At 53.5% G+C, this 13,014-nt stretch overlaps 1 protein-coding gene across 1 annotated transcript; it reads right to left on the bottom strand.

Moving 5' to 3' along the window:
* Positions 1-1,020: 1,020 nt before the first annotated feature.
* On the bottom strand, positions 1,021-13,014 carry LOC144266433 (zona pellucida sperm-binding protein 1-like). Its single transcript, XM_077819888.1, has 14 exons — positions 12,983-13,014; positions 11,802-12,046; positions 9,986-10,107; positions 9,680-9,814; positions 9,052-9,532; positions 7,705-7,848; positions 6,702-6,886; positions 6,518-6,615; positions 3,666-3,793; positions 3,383-3,572; positions 3,144-3,294; positions 2,848-2,932; positions 1,727-1,852; positions 1,021-1,160 (listed from the first exon to the last, which is right to left on the bottom strand). Exons 1-14 carry the CDS (start codon positions 13,012-13,014, stop codon positions 1,021-1,023), a joined length of 2,262 nt encoding a protein of 753 aa, XP_077676014.1.

Raw genomic sequence — 13,014 nt, 5'->3', positions numbered from 1 at the left:
TTAGCGTGACAGTCCCTGTGGGTTCTACAGTAGGTGGAGGGTGTTGACATGGTAGGAGCAGTGGGAGAGAGGATTTTAGCTGTTGGAAGGGGATTTGGAGAGGAGCTGGAGGGCTGTAGTTTCCCCAGGCGAGATAGAAGGAAACTAATGCAAATGGAGAAGGGTAGATTGCTGTGTAGACAGAGGTGAGTGCGTAGATGTAGCCGAGGTAGCTTTGGCCTAGCCAGATCAAGCAGTAGAGCAACAGCAGCACAGGCTACCCACTGGAGTACGACCCAGAGTCCCAGCTAGTCTTGTATAGGCCATGCTTCCACTACCGTTATTTCACCTAGCTTGATGAAAGCTAGCTCACTTGGGTCTGTGTGTGCACACTACAGCCACGCTTTGGAGTGCCCCATAGATATAGCTTAAGGGTCAAGAAGCAGGATACACCAGTTATGGGGCAGATCCCAGCTGTCAGGCAGGATGCTTAAGGTCTTGAAGCATCAGGTTTCCCAGTCACTAACACAATGGGGAAATCTTCTCCACCTCCTGTAAGCTAGGGGCTGGCCACAGCCCCCACAGAAGACACAAGGGTTTCTAGTTACCAGACTTAGGCTTGTCCCCCAGCTGGCTCACATGGACTTCATGTGAGACTGGCAAGCACCAGTAGTTCTTATTGTGTGCCCAGTGGAGTTAGAATCCAGCTATTCACAGTAAAGTTAATCAAAAAGTCTCTAGTTCGGCTGAGTGGCTTCCCCTCCCCCCAGATAGGACCCCAGGAGACGAGAGAAAGCCATTTGATTTACCTTGTCTAGTGCTAGCTTGCAGTCTTCTTCCTGTCCTCTATGCCACATCCTATTCTGGTGTCTATCCCTGCAGAGAGGTCTGTTCTGCTGCTGAATGGGGAAGAGCTACAAGGCCAGTAGTAGACCCCTGGCCTCAACAACTGCTGTTCCCTCCCCCAGAGGGACACACGCTACCACAAGACATTAGTGCACTCCACAGATTTTATTTCTGCTCCTCTCCCTTATTTTACAGTCATCTGCCATGGAAGATTTGGGACCTTGTCATCCAGCTGCTTCTCCTATGGAGTAGTGTCACAGTAACGAGAGAAGCCACAACCACCAATGAAAGCATGGCCAGAAGCACCAGGGTCAGGTCCAGTCTGGAGACAGGGTCTGGAGGAGGAGGAGGAGGGGAGGTTAAGACAATCCAGATTTCTGTAGGGTCTAAAGTGTGGAGATGACACCTAGACTTCCCTGCCCCAGTGGTGCTCCCCCTACCGCTTAGGCCAGCCTTCATCAGAAAGATACTTGAATTGTCAACTCACTTTTTAGACTGTGAGCCAGCACCACCATCCCATTGATAGCCATCCAATAGAGGGCAGAGGTAATGCTAGCCCCAGTGCATTGAGTGCCACAGAGGCTCAGGGCATACAAGTCACCACTGAGGTGCCATAGTGTCCCCCCCGCCTCCCCCAAGTTTGCTGGTTTTTGAGACATCCTATGAATGTCCATAGGATAAGGATATAACCCAATATTGGCCCACTCATAGGAAGCACTCACAGGTATGGTGTCAGCCAGCATTAGCTTACATATGGATCATCAAGGAGTGACTTCTGCATGTAGCCCCCCTCCCCCCATGAACATTTATATTAGAACCCCCTAGACAGCACTGACTTGCTGTATTCCAGGTTACTGTGCAAGATGCCAGTTGTCCTACTAGGGTTTAACAGAAACCTCACCCTTGTTCTCATAGACGTGCTCTCTCCACGGCTCAGGGCTCTCCTGGAAGATCACAGGGCCAGGAGAACTCACCAGGTCCTGGGGCTCTCCTGTCCCATTGTTGATATCCAGGAACCGGCGGCCTCCTGGCAGATGGAATGGAGAGTTAGGGAGCTGTCTGTCCAGCGCACTCACAACCAGAGGGCCCATCGTGATGAAATGCAGCGTCACCATGGACTCAACCATGAGCCCTTACAGGCCTCCTGACAGGTTGTGGTACCAGGTATTAGATCTTCCTGAATTGCTTATTTGAAGTGTGGGAGAAGTTGGGAAGAAAGGCCATTTCATCAGGAGCAGCAGACGCTCCACTCTCCAGAGGCAATTTCTAGTATTGTCTCCTACATAGGGCAGTTGTAGGCGATTAGGCCATTTACCTCTTCGTGTTAGCCCATCATACCCTAGCTCGCGCTACAGGACATGGTAGAGGTACATAACGAGCTGGGCTGAACACCTTGCACTCAGTGTATAGCACAGGGCTGGGCAAACTTTTTGGCCTGAGGGCCACATTAGCACTGTAAAACTATATGGAGGGCCAGGTAGGGAAGGCTGTGCCTCCCCAAAGAGCCTGGCTCCCTCCCAATTCCTGCCCACCTCAGAAACCCCCTCTGCCCCCCAACTCCTTGTCTCCTAACGGCCCCCTGGGACCACACCCCTATCCAACCCCCTGCTCCCTGACAGCCCCTGCTGGACTCCAATGACTATCCAATGCCCCCCGACTGCCCCCCCGAACCTCTGCCCAATCCAACCAGCCCCTGTCCTGACTGCCCCCTGGCACCCTCTGCCCCTTTTCCAATCCCAACCCCCTTATGATGCTGCTCAGAGCAGTGGGAGCTCACAGCTCCTACCGGAGGAGAGTGCTGGAGGCGTGCTGAGGCTGCGAGGGAGAGGGACAGCACAGGAGGGGCTGGGGGCTTGCCTCCCCGGCCGGGAACTCAGGAGCTGGGCAGGATGGTCCTGAGGGTGGTATTCTGCCTGTCCTGCTATATCAGAGGTGGGCAAATCTCTGTTCACTATGAGTCCTCTGGTATTTGGGATGGGAGCTTGTAGAAACCCACATGGATTTCAGACCACTCCGACTTACTTGTAGCAGCTCCTGATGGGCACATGGTCCTGCAGGGCTCCAGCCGGGAGGGGTAGCAAGCTGAGGCGCTACAGTAAATGTACACCTAAAATCCACACAAGTGAGAATGGAGTTAGTGAGCGACTGGCCAGTGCTGGTAGGAGGCAGGAAGCAGATCCACAGCTATCAGTTTGGTTCTGCATGTGCAGTGCCTCAGCAGAGGCTGAGGAGGTCAGGACCTGACTCAGATAGGAGCTCCTGCCCCTGCACTCCGACTTCCCCCTCCTCACCCGCTTTATATGTGGGCCCCTTCTCACCTCTCCCTCAAGTGCCACCTGGGAGGCGGAGTCCACAAAGGCAAAAGTGGAGAGGACGAAGCGCTGGTGGTGAGTCGGGAAGGGCAGCTCAGATGAGGCCGGGCCCACGGGCACAAGCTGGGTTCTGTAGTTGTCTCCCAGGAACGGGCACCTGGGAGCAAGACATGAGAGAAGGGTGGACTAAGGAAACCGCCTTCCTCCTCCCCAAGCCATGCTCCCCCTCCATCCCAGCCACTCACCCGTCCACCAGGATGGGCCACTGCGGCTGCTGCAGGGGGTTGGCGCTTGGGGTGGCCCAGCACTGGTGCAGAACCAGAACCAGGGACGGGTCTGTTCTGTGCAGGATGCGAACCTCCATGTAGACAGGGTCCCTGAGCACCTTCACCACAGGGTAGTCTCTCTCTGTGAGATAGGATCTATAGCTCGGGTCTGTGGGGGAGAGGGTAGGAGGAGAGCAGAGCTGAGACACCTGTGGTCCTTCAGGGGGATGGGATCTCCGTGCTGGAGTGAGGGGTCACCTACCTGTGGCGATGCGCAGCTCAAGCTGGAGGGGTCCTGCCTGGGTGACTGGAGCAGGTGTGGGGGGCAAGAAGACCTCGACCTGGACTGGCAGAAAGTCACTGGCATTGTAGATGCAGCGAGCATGGAGGCTGCACAGGAGAGAGCAGAGGGAGGAGACAGGGGCTGATGCTCTGTGACTTCAGATTGAGGCCATGTGGTTTCTGGCAGTGACCTTATTAGTGCTTGAGACAAGCAGGATCAGGCCCTATCAGTACTTGGATGGGAGACATCCAAGGATGCTAGCGGATCAACCCTTTTAGCAACTCAGATGTTCTTCCCTCCAACTCAGGGAGTCAGCAGGAGTATCTGAGCACGGCCACATGGGGCCTTCTCAGACAAGCTAGAAGCACCTGCTTACTTGTCCTCACATCTCTTTTGGCAGCATTCTCAATGTACGCAGGGGAATAGTCCTGCTCCTGTGGGGAACTTTCCTGGCTTCTGCACTACCCTGGTGAAGTGGGCTAGCGAAAGGATCCGAGTCCTCGCTCCCACTTCCTTTATCCAGTGGCCTCCCTGCCCTTCAGGGCTCCCCTCCACTCTCCTGTCTGGCAGAGTCCTCGTAACCCCAACAAGGCTAGGCCCAGGATTCTGGGGGGCGGGGGCTCGACCCCCAACCCTGCTGTGGTCACCTAGGACAGGGGCTAGGGTGTCCCCACTCCGGGGTACTCTCTCTGCACTGGGCACTTCTGACCCATGACCATTACATACAAGGTAAAGCAAAGGCAAGTTATTTAATCAACAATTTTAGAAAGAAGGAAACATGGGAAAGGTTAAAGGAAACACATGACCTGACTGTGTGACCCAGGCAAATCCAGCTCACACGGAGGACAGGACCTCCCTGGCCTCCTGACTCTGATTAGCCTACCCACCCTGTCATTCAGGCTGACCTGGAGCATTGGCCTCTCTGCATTGTTCCTGGGGACTGTCACTCTCAGGGTCCTGATTTCCCATAGATCCTTCCCCTTTTAGTACTGGGAGCTAGCCAACCAGTACACCCCAATGTTACTAACCCCAATGTTAGTAAGGGGGCAACAGTCCTTACATCAAGTTTGCCACCAACTGTTATCCAAGCTTTCTTTCTACCAACCCTGTAGGGAGTTATTAGTCCCTCAGGGTGGCCCCATGGAGCCCTTCTCGGGTCAGGCTGGCTGTGCCTACTTGCCATTGGAGATCGCACAGCAAGTGGCATTTACAATCATAAGATTAGGATTGGAAGAGCCCTCAGGTGGTCAGCTAGTCCAACCCGCTGCTCAAAGCAGGACCAACCCCAACTAAATCATCCCAGCCAGGGCTTGGTCAAGCCAGGTATTCAGAACCTCTAAGGATGGAGATTCTGCCACTTCCCTAGGTAACCCATTCTAGTGCTTCACCACCCTCCTAGAGGGATAGTCCCGTCCCCAATAGCCATCCTAGACCTCCCCCACTGCAGCTTGAGACCATTGCTCCTTGTTCAGTCATCTGCCGTCACCGAGAACAGCCAAGCTCCATCCTCCTTGGAACCCCTTCAGGTAGGGGAAGGCTGCTATCAAATCCCCCCTCACTTGTCTCTTCTGCAGGCTAAATAAGCCCAGGTCCCTCAGCCTCTCCTCATAAATTATGTGCCCCAGCCCCCTAATCATTTTTGTTGCCCTCTGCTGGGCTATCTCCAAATTTTTCCACATCCTTTCTGTTGGTGAGGGCCCAAAACTGGACACAGTACTCCAGATGGGCTTCACCACTGCTGGATAGAGGGGAATCATCACTTCCCTCCATCTGCTGGCAATGCTCCTACTAATGCACCCCAATATACCAGTAGCTTTCTTGGCAACAAGGGCCCACTATTCATTCGTAGCCAGCTTCTCGTACACTGTAATCCCCAGGCCCTTGTCTGTAGAACTGCTGCTTAGCCAGTCGGTCCCCAGCCTGTACCAGTGAATGGGATTCTTCCCTCCTAAGTGCAGGACTCTGCACTTGTCCTTATTGAAGCTCAGATTTCTTTTAGCCCAATTTTCAATTTTTCTAGATCTCTCCCCCCAACTTAGTGTTATCCATTAACTTACACCCTCAGCAAGCCATCCCATCATCCAGATCACTAATGATAATGAACAAAACCAACCCCAGGACAGACGCCTGGGGCATGCCGCTTGATACCAGCTGCCAACTAGACAGAGCTGTTGATTGCTACCCGTTGACCTTGATGATCTAGCCAGCTTTCGATCCACCTTTAATTCATTCATCCAGCCCCTACTTCTTTAACTTGCTGTCAAGAACACTGTGGGAGTCTGTAACAAAGTTTGTTACAGTCAAGGTATATCATGTCCACCGCTTTCCCCACATGCACAGAGCCAGTTCTCATCATAGAAAGCAATCAGGTTGGTCAGGCATGACTTGCCCTTGGTGAATCCATTTTGGCTGGTCCTGATCACCTTCCTCTCCTCCGAGTGCTTCAGAATGGATTCCTTGACAACCTGCTGCAGGATTTTTCCAGGGACTGAGGTGAGGCTGACCAATGTTGGCATTTGATCAGACAACGTAAAACCTTGACTCTTGGACAGTCAGCTGCACAGAGTGTCCTTCCCTTCACAAAGCAATATTTTGCCTCATTAGGGATCAGGTGCATATCCCCTTTTCTGAGTGTGGGGCAGCCTGTGACTGCAGGGAATCCATACCTGTAGAACATCCCCTAAGTCCTTTGGTGGTCAGGAGAGGCTGCTGAAAATTGATGGATCAGATCTTTGCCAGGGGAAAGGATCTGGCCTCACGCTTCCACTGTGGAAGGGCTGAAGCCTGCTCACCATCACTTCCTTGCTAGTCAATAGAGCAGGCCAACTTACATGAAGGTGCTGTCCCGGGTGATGGAGCCGTCCGGCCCAGTCCGGATGTCGATGCCAGAGATCAGCTGGTTCTCATAGATCAGTTTGTCATGGATCACCTGGAAGAGTGGAGACATGGGGCAGGTTAGTCCCCCAAGCCCCTGAGCAGAGCACTCACCCTGGCTTCCCGTGGGTGTCCCCTCACCTGGACTGTGGTGCCGCACTGCATGAGGGGGAAGCGGAAGATCACAAAAGCCTCAGTCATCCTGATGGGGTCACACCCTGCCTGGGCATAGGCTAGCCGGACACTCTCCAGGATGATGGGGTGATCGGACATGTCCCTGGAGACCACCAGAACAAAGTGACCATCCAGGAGGCACTGAACAGTGACTGCAACACAAAGGAGCAGGATTAAGTATAGATGTTCCTGGTAGAGGAATTGGGCAAGAGTTCCATGCCACACTCAGGATGATAGATTGGAGAAGAGCCATGAGAAATATTAGAAAACAGGCCTTGTAGTGACCAAATTCTGTCTCTTTAGACAGAGAGAAGGTTAAGGGGTGACTTGATTACAGTCTAAGTATTTAAATAAGGTGTAGATCTGAGAGCGAGGGTAGTTAACTCTTGGAATGGTTTGTCCAGGGTCATGGTGGATTCTCCATCACTGATAAGGCAAGACTGGATGTCTGCTAAGAGATCTGCTGGAGGAATTATTTCAGGGAAATCCTATAGCTTGTGTTATACAGGAAATCAGACTAATGATCACAATGGTCCCTTCTGGCTTTGGAAGCTATCAAATGAAGCCCCATGGGGGTAAGTGGGTTTGTCTGAGACAGCATGATTGCAGCTCATGTTGTGCAGGAACGAGACACAAGCCGGCAGAGTTATCCATCGATCTGATGATGGAGCACCAGCCTGTACCGTCTGATGGTTCTTCCTCTGCCACCACACATTTGGTGTTGGCTCTCAAGATCTGCCAGGCATTGGGCAACTGAGGAGAGACCGTGATGTAGGAAGGAATCCCTTTGCACACAACTGATGCCAGCTGCAGCCTAGGGTGAGAGTTACAAAGACATTGCATCCAAGTCTAGTTCACCATGCTAGTAGGTGGTGACCAAACTCATCTGAGACGTACGGTGTGTCACCAAGCTTCCCAGGACAGAGATGACAAAAGGCTCCATAAGCTGACATGAGGGCAGGTCTCCTACCTGTGTTGCCATAGTAGCAGGGAGTGGTGAGGTCAGTCTCATCATAACAGCAGCCAGCCTGGAAGCAAGCAGCTTGGCCTGGGGCATCCGCACAGGGCATCTTCCCAGCCACCACACGGCACTGCTCCTCTGTGAGATGCGCCCCTAGAACAGCAGGGTGTGGATTAAGGAGAGCTAGAGAGCCTCTAAAGAGGTCACAAGAGACCCTTCCCCAGAGACTTTTTAAGATCTGTAGTGACCTCTGGACAAGTGGCTGACCTCAGCACCAGTCCAACCCTCCTCCCCTTCCCCAAAGGGCTGCAAGAGCTCCCACAGTGGTCCTCCATCCCAGCTCACCTTGCCCCCCACACCATAACCTCAAACCACATACCACCTCAGACAGCATTGTGCTCAGATCCCCACCCCTGTCCTCCAGATGTAGCATGTTGCCCTTCTCTGACAGCAGGCTTAACATGTCACTTGGAAATTCAGGCTCCTGATCTGCTGCTGTGTCAGAGGAGAGCCCCCATCCACACCCTACAGCCCCCTCAACACAGCCAGCAGCGTGGTCTACTCTAATTTATCAGTTAGCAGTTCTGGGGTGGGTTTCTCTAGCCATCTCATGAAATAGTGAGCAGACGCCTGCTCTATGAATTTTTCCTTTATTGAAGTCACCATCTCCCTTTACGGATGATGGGGCAGAAGCTAGCAGGTTGGCCACCATTTCCCCATAGCCGATCAGAGGAAAGTGTCCATCATAAACATGGCTGCGAATTTCTTTCATGAGACTGAAGCTGTACCTACAGGCAAAGTGGATGCCACTCTGGTTTAGGGGGAGGGCTAGACAGGACTCTAGGAGAGTGAGGGACGAAGAGCCTGTGTGAGACACATGGGCGGGGGGAGGGAGACAGATTGCAAGCAGATGTGGGGGTGAGATATGAAGGGATACAACATCAGATCCCAAACCCTGGGATACTGGAGGAACAGGGGAAGCCCCTCTGAGCAGCCAATGGCAAGGACACATTGGTGCATGTGTGACTGGATTTTGCACCAAAGAAGCTCACAGACTTTAGGGGGAAGGCACTTGCTTCCAAAGCTTTGAAAAACCAGAAGGCAAATACCCCACCCACCCCCAGTTTATTTGAAGGGGAAGGGGTGGCTAATAGCATGATTTCTAAACAAATCTCATTTTTGATTATGGCTTACAACACTGTCAACACCAGCTCTAACATGGCAGCCACAAGCAAGAGACAAGGTTCAGCTCCTCTGAAGACCACCACAGGAGTCAGAAGTGGACCATGAAACCTTCCATTAGAGGGGACCCACATGCACTCAAACCAGTTAGAGGTCACAGACACCCCCACACACCTATGTTGCTTGGTGGAGGATATATTTGGGGCACCGGGCGCACCAGGCCCGGCTGCGGCTGGGGCACCGGGCGCACCAGGCCCGGCTGCGGCTGGGGCACCGGGCGCACCAGGCCCGGCTGCGGCTGGGGCACCGGGCGCACCAGGCCCGGCTGCGGCTGGGGCACCGGGCGCACCAGGCCCGGCTGCGGCTGGGGCACCGGGCGCACCAGGCCCGGCTGCGGCTGGGGCACCGGGCGCACCAGGCCCGGCTGCGGCTGGGGCACCGGGCGCACCAGGCCCGGCTGCGGCTGGGGCACCGGGCGCACCAGGCCCGGCTGCGGCTGGGGCACCGGGCGCACCAGGCCCGGCTGCGGCTGGGGCACCGGGCGCACCAGGCCCGGCTGCGGCTGGGGCACCGGGCGCACCAGGCCCGGCTGCGGCTGGGGCACCGGGCGCACCAGGCCCGGCTGCGGCTGGGGCACCGGGCGCACCAGGCCCGGCTGCGGCTGGGGCACCGGGCGCACCAGGCCCGGCTGCGGCTGGGGCACCGGGCGCACCAGGCCCGGCTGCGGCTGGGGCACCGGGCGCACCAGGCCCGGCTGCGGCTGGGGCACCGGGCGCACCAGGCCCGGCTGCGGCTGGGGCACGTAGCGCATGGTCTCCTCTGGGGTTAAGTCACGTTCAGTGGGCTTGGGGCAGGTCATGTTCACATCATAGGTGGCAGCGACGGCCCTGGCGCTCAGCAGTTCCTCCACTCGGACTTGCAGGTGGTTACGCCCATCCTGCAATAAAGAGACACCAATCAGTCAGTATTGTGGCCTAACAGACTCTCTGTAGGCGCTAAGCTCAGCGCCCCCCAGCTGCACAGGCTGCTGTGACTGCAGGTATGGACCCATCTCCAGCTTCTGTTGTTGCTCAGGTACACTGGGGTGAGGCGTGCCAACCCCCCTCACCTTCTTCTGCACATGACAGCCATTGTAGCCAGCTGAGAAGATCATCGCTCCTTGCTCGCCAGATGTGACCCAATGGAGACAAATGGAGCAGTTGGTAACTTCGAAGGGTGTCCCAAACTCATCTGTGGAGAGAGTCATACAGGTCGTGGGTAAGGAAGAGTTAAAGCCCTTGATGAAGCTTAGCCAAGTAGCCATGTTTGGAACAGCGACTGTGGTTTGTCACATCCTTCAGTTTAGTGGAGTTTAGCATGGTGGGAAGCAGCTCCAAAGATACAGGACGGCCATCATTTACCAAGTCTGACCTAGAGCCAGGAGTGTTAGGATATAGATATTCAGGCCTGTCTGTAAAGGCCTATTCTCTCAGAATTTAGGTGTATTCTTATCACTTGGCTAGTTCTAGAGGTATAAGAGAAAGAATCAAAATCACTGTCTGCTGGTGTAAGGGCCTTCTCTTACTGTGACAGTCTGAGGCCCTGTTCTTAGGCTAAGGCCTTTGGCTAAGCAACAGAGGCAGCCATAAGCTGGGAGGCGACCGGTCACATCCTCACATTCCAAACTAGTCACATTGAAATAAGGTGCTATTGGGCTGTTAGGCACTATCAGGACAGGATTGTATTCCTATCACCTCCAGAGAAAGGGAAGTGCCTAGCAAATGTAAAAGTAAACTTAGTTTGATAGCATCCTGCCTGGCAAGAACTCACTTATCAATAGCTGGGATGTGAAATCCTCACTTCTGTATTGTTTTGTCATTTATAGTTCCCACTTTGCTATTGTTTGTCTGTATAATCTCTGTCTGATTCTGTGATTGTTTCTGTCTGCTGTATAATTAATTTTGCTGGGTGTAAACTCATTATGTGCCCAATTATATCCCACCACCTTAATCATGTACCAATATGTTAGGATTGGTTAGTTACGTTTCAGGAAAATGATTGGTTAAGGTATAGCTAAGCAGAACTCAAGTTTTACTATATAATCTGTAGTCAATAAGGAAGTGAGTGGGCGTGGGTGGGAGGGGATGGGAACAGGGGTGCGGAAATTGGAATCATGTTTGGCTATGGGCAGGAATGGGAACAGGGACACAGGTGTAAGGCTCTGTGGTGTCAGAGCTGGGAAGGAGGACACTAAGGAAGGAAACAGGAATCATGCTTGCTGGAAGTTCCCCCCAATAAACTTCGAATTGTTTGCGTCTTTGGACTTCGGGTATTGTTGCTCTCTGTTCATGCGAGAAGGACCAGGGAAGTAAGTGGGTGAAGGAATAAGCCCCCTAACAAGGAGGGCTGAGAGTGGCCGAGCCAGGCCAGGCCAGGCCATCCCATCCCATCCTTGGGCATGACAACAGGGAGGTGATCGCCCACAGAGGGCGCAGGATCCAGGCATCTGGAGCTCAAAGGGCCGAGTTATACCAGAGCTTGGGATACCCAGCCACATTTTGGTATGTCCTTTTACAGTCTCCCCCCAGCAGGGTTCCCTCTTTACCCTCTGCTATTTTGTGGGTCACGGTCAGCAGGCTGTTGCGAGGAAAGACTTTCCTACCTGGATTCAACAGTTAGGGCTATCTCCAGTCTTTTCTCCAGGGGACAGGAAGCCACAGACTCTCACTTCAGGAGACCAGGGTACTCAAGATTTGAGGGTAACAGCCAGGCCACCAAAAAGCACTAGAGTAGGACCTTCTTGTTCCCTTCCTAAAGCTCTCATTACATACTGTAGAAGTAAGAGGTTTCCACAGGAGGCCCATAAAACCCTCCTGTATGTCTAAGAGGGCAGACGAGCAGGAGGCTTCTTAGCTTTCTTATGAAGCAGCCAGGCAGCTACTTACCCACAACTTTGAAGCGGACGGTGTGGCCCTGGCTGGGAAAGACCAGCAGCTGCATCCCATAGTCTCCACAGTCATACTCATGTTGCAAGACAGAGAAACTGATCCTGTGGAAGTCCCCCTGCCCAAGGGCTAGCCTTAGGGAGCAGAGCAGCACTAAGCCCACAAAATACCTACAGCCCAACCCCATGGCTGAAGATGCTAAGAAAGAAGCCCTGTCTAGCAGCCACTTCTCGTAAGGGGGGAGGCTGTGGGACCCGGGCTTTGTAGGGTGAGTGAGTGGTGGGGAGGGGGCGGGGTGTGAATCAGATGAGCAGAGAGGCAGCACCTGGGGAGCTGCCTGGTGCTGGGGAGGGGCCGGGTGAAAAGTGCAAAGCTCAGGGTGAAAGGGAAACATAACCATCGAACCCTTCAGCCCTAAGACCCCCCTCCCATTGAAGCCTCCTGTTACGCTACCTTTTCAGTGTTGCCAGCTCTCAGGATTTTATTGTAAGTCCCATGGTAACTGATGTTTTATTTCAAACCCCATCTCCTGGAAACAAGGAACTAGCTGAGAACCTCAGTGTGCATTCAAAAGAAAAGTAAGTTTCTTGCCCTCACAGTTGCAGAGAAAAGCATAAAAACAGGGCTCAAGCACACCCCAAGTGCCCCAAAAATCAGAAGGCCAAGTTGTCTGGAATCGAGGGGTCTAGTCAGTGTATCCTTCTGGGATCGGATGATTTAGTTGGGGATTGGTCCTGCTCTGAGCAGGGGGTTGGACTAGATGACCTCTTGAGGTCCCTTCCAAGCCTGATATTCTATGATTCGAAGTGGGCGGGCAGGCACAAGGTCGAGTCAGTGTGTAGGTGGCCATGGTATTGAATGAGGCCTTTTTCTTTCTTGTTCTGTGGGATTAGGTTATTGAAAAACTAGAGTGGATACAGAGAAGAGTCACAAATGCAATTTGCCGGCTGGAAGAAGGGCCGGCTAGCAAGAGACTCTCAGTGCTCAGTCAGTTTAGGTTATCGAAAAGGAGATCAAGAAGTAGCTCAAGTACAGTGCCCAAGTACATTCATAGGGCGAAAAGACTGGCTATTAAAGGGCTCTTTAATCGAGTGGAGAAGGGTAGAACAAGATCCAGCAGTTGGAAGTTGGAGCCAGACAAATCCATGGACGATGCGTACAATAGCCTGGGGAGGCTGTACCTCCGCAAAGAGCCCCGCGTGGCCCTGCCCAT

This window comes from Eretmochelys imbricata, chromosome 6 (genome assembly GCF_965152235.1).
Source record: "Eretmochelys imbricata isolate rEreImb1 chromosome 6, rEreImb1.hap1, whole genome shotgun sequence".
In the NCBI taxonomy this organism is placed as follows: domain Eukaryota; kingdom Metazoa; phylum Chordata; order Testudines; family Cheloniidae; genus Eretmochelys; species Eretmochelys imbricata.
The sequence above is the reverse complement of the archived record's forward strand: the minus strand, read 5'-3'. Positions and strand labels throughout refer to the sequence as shown.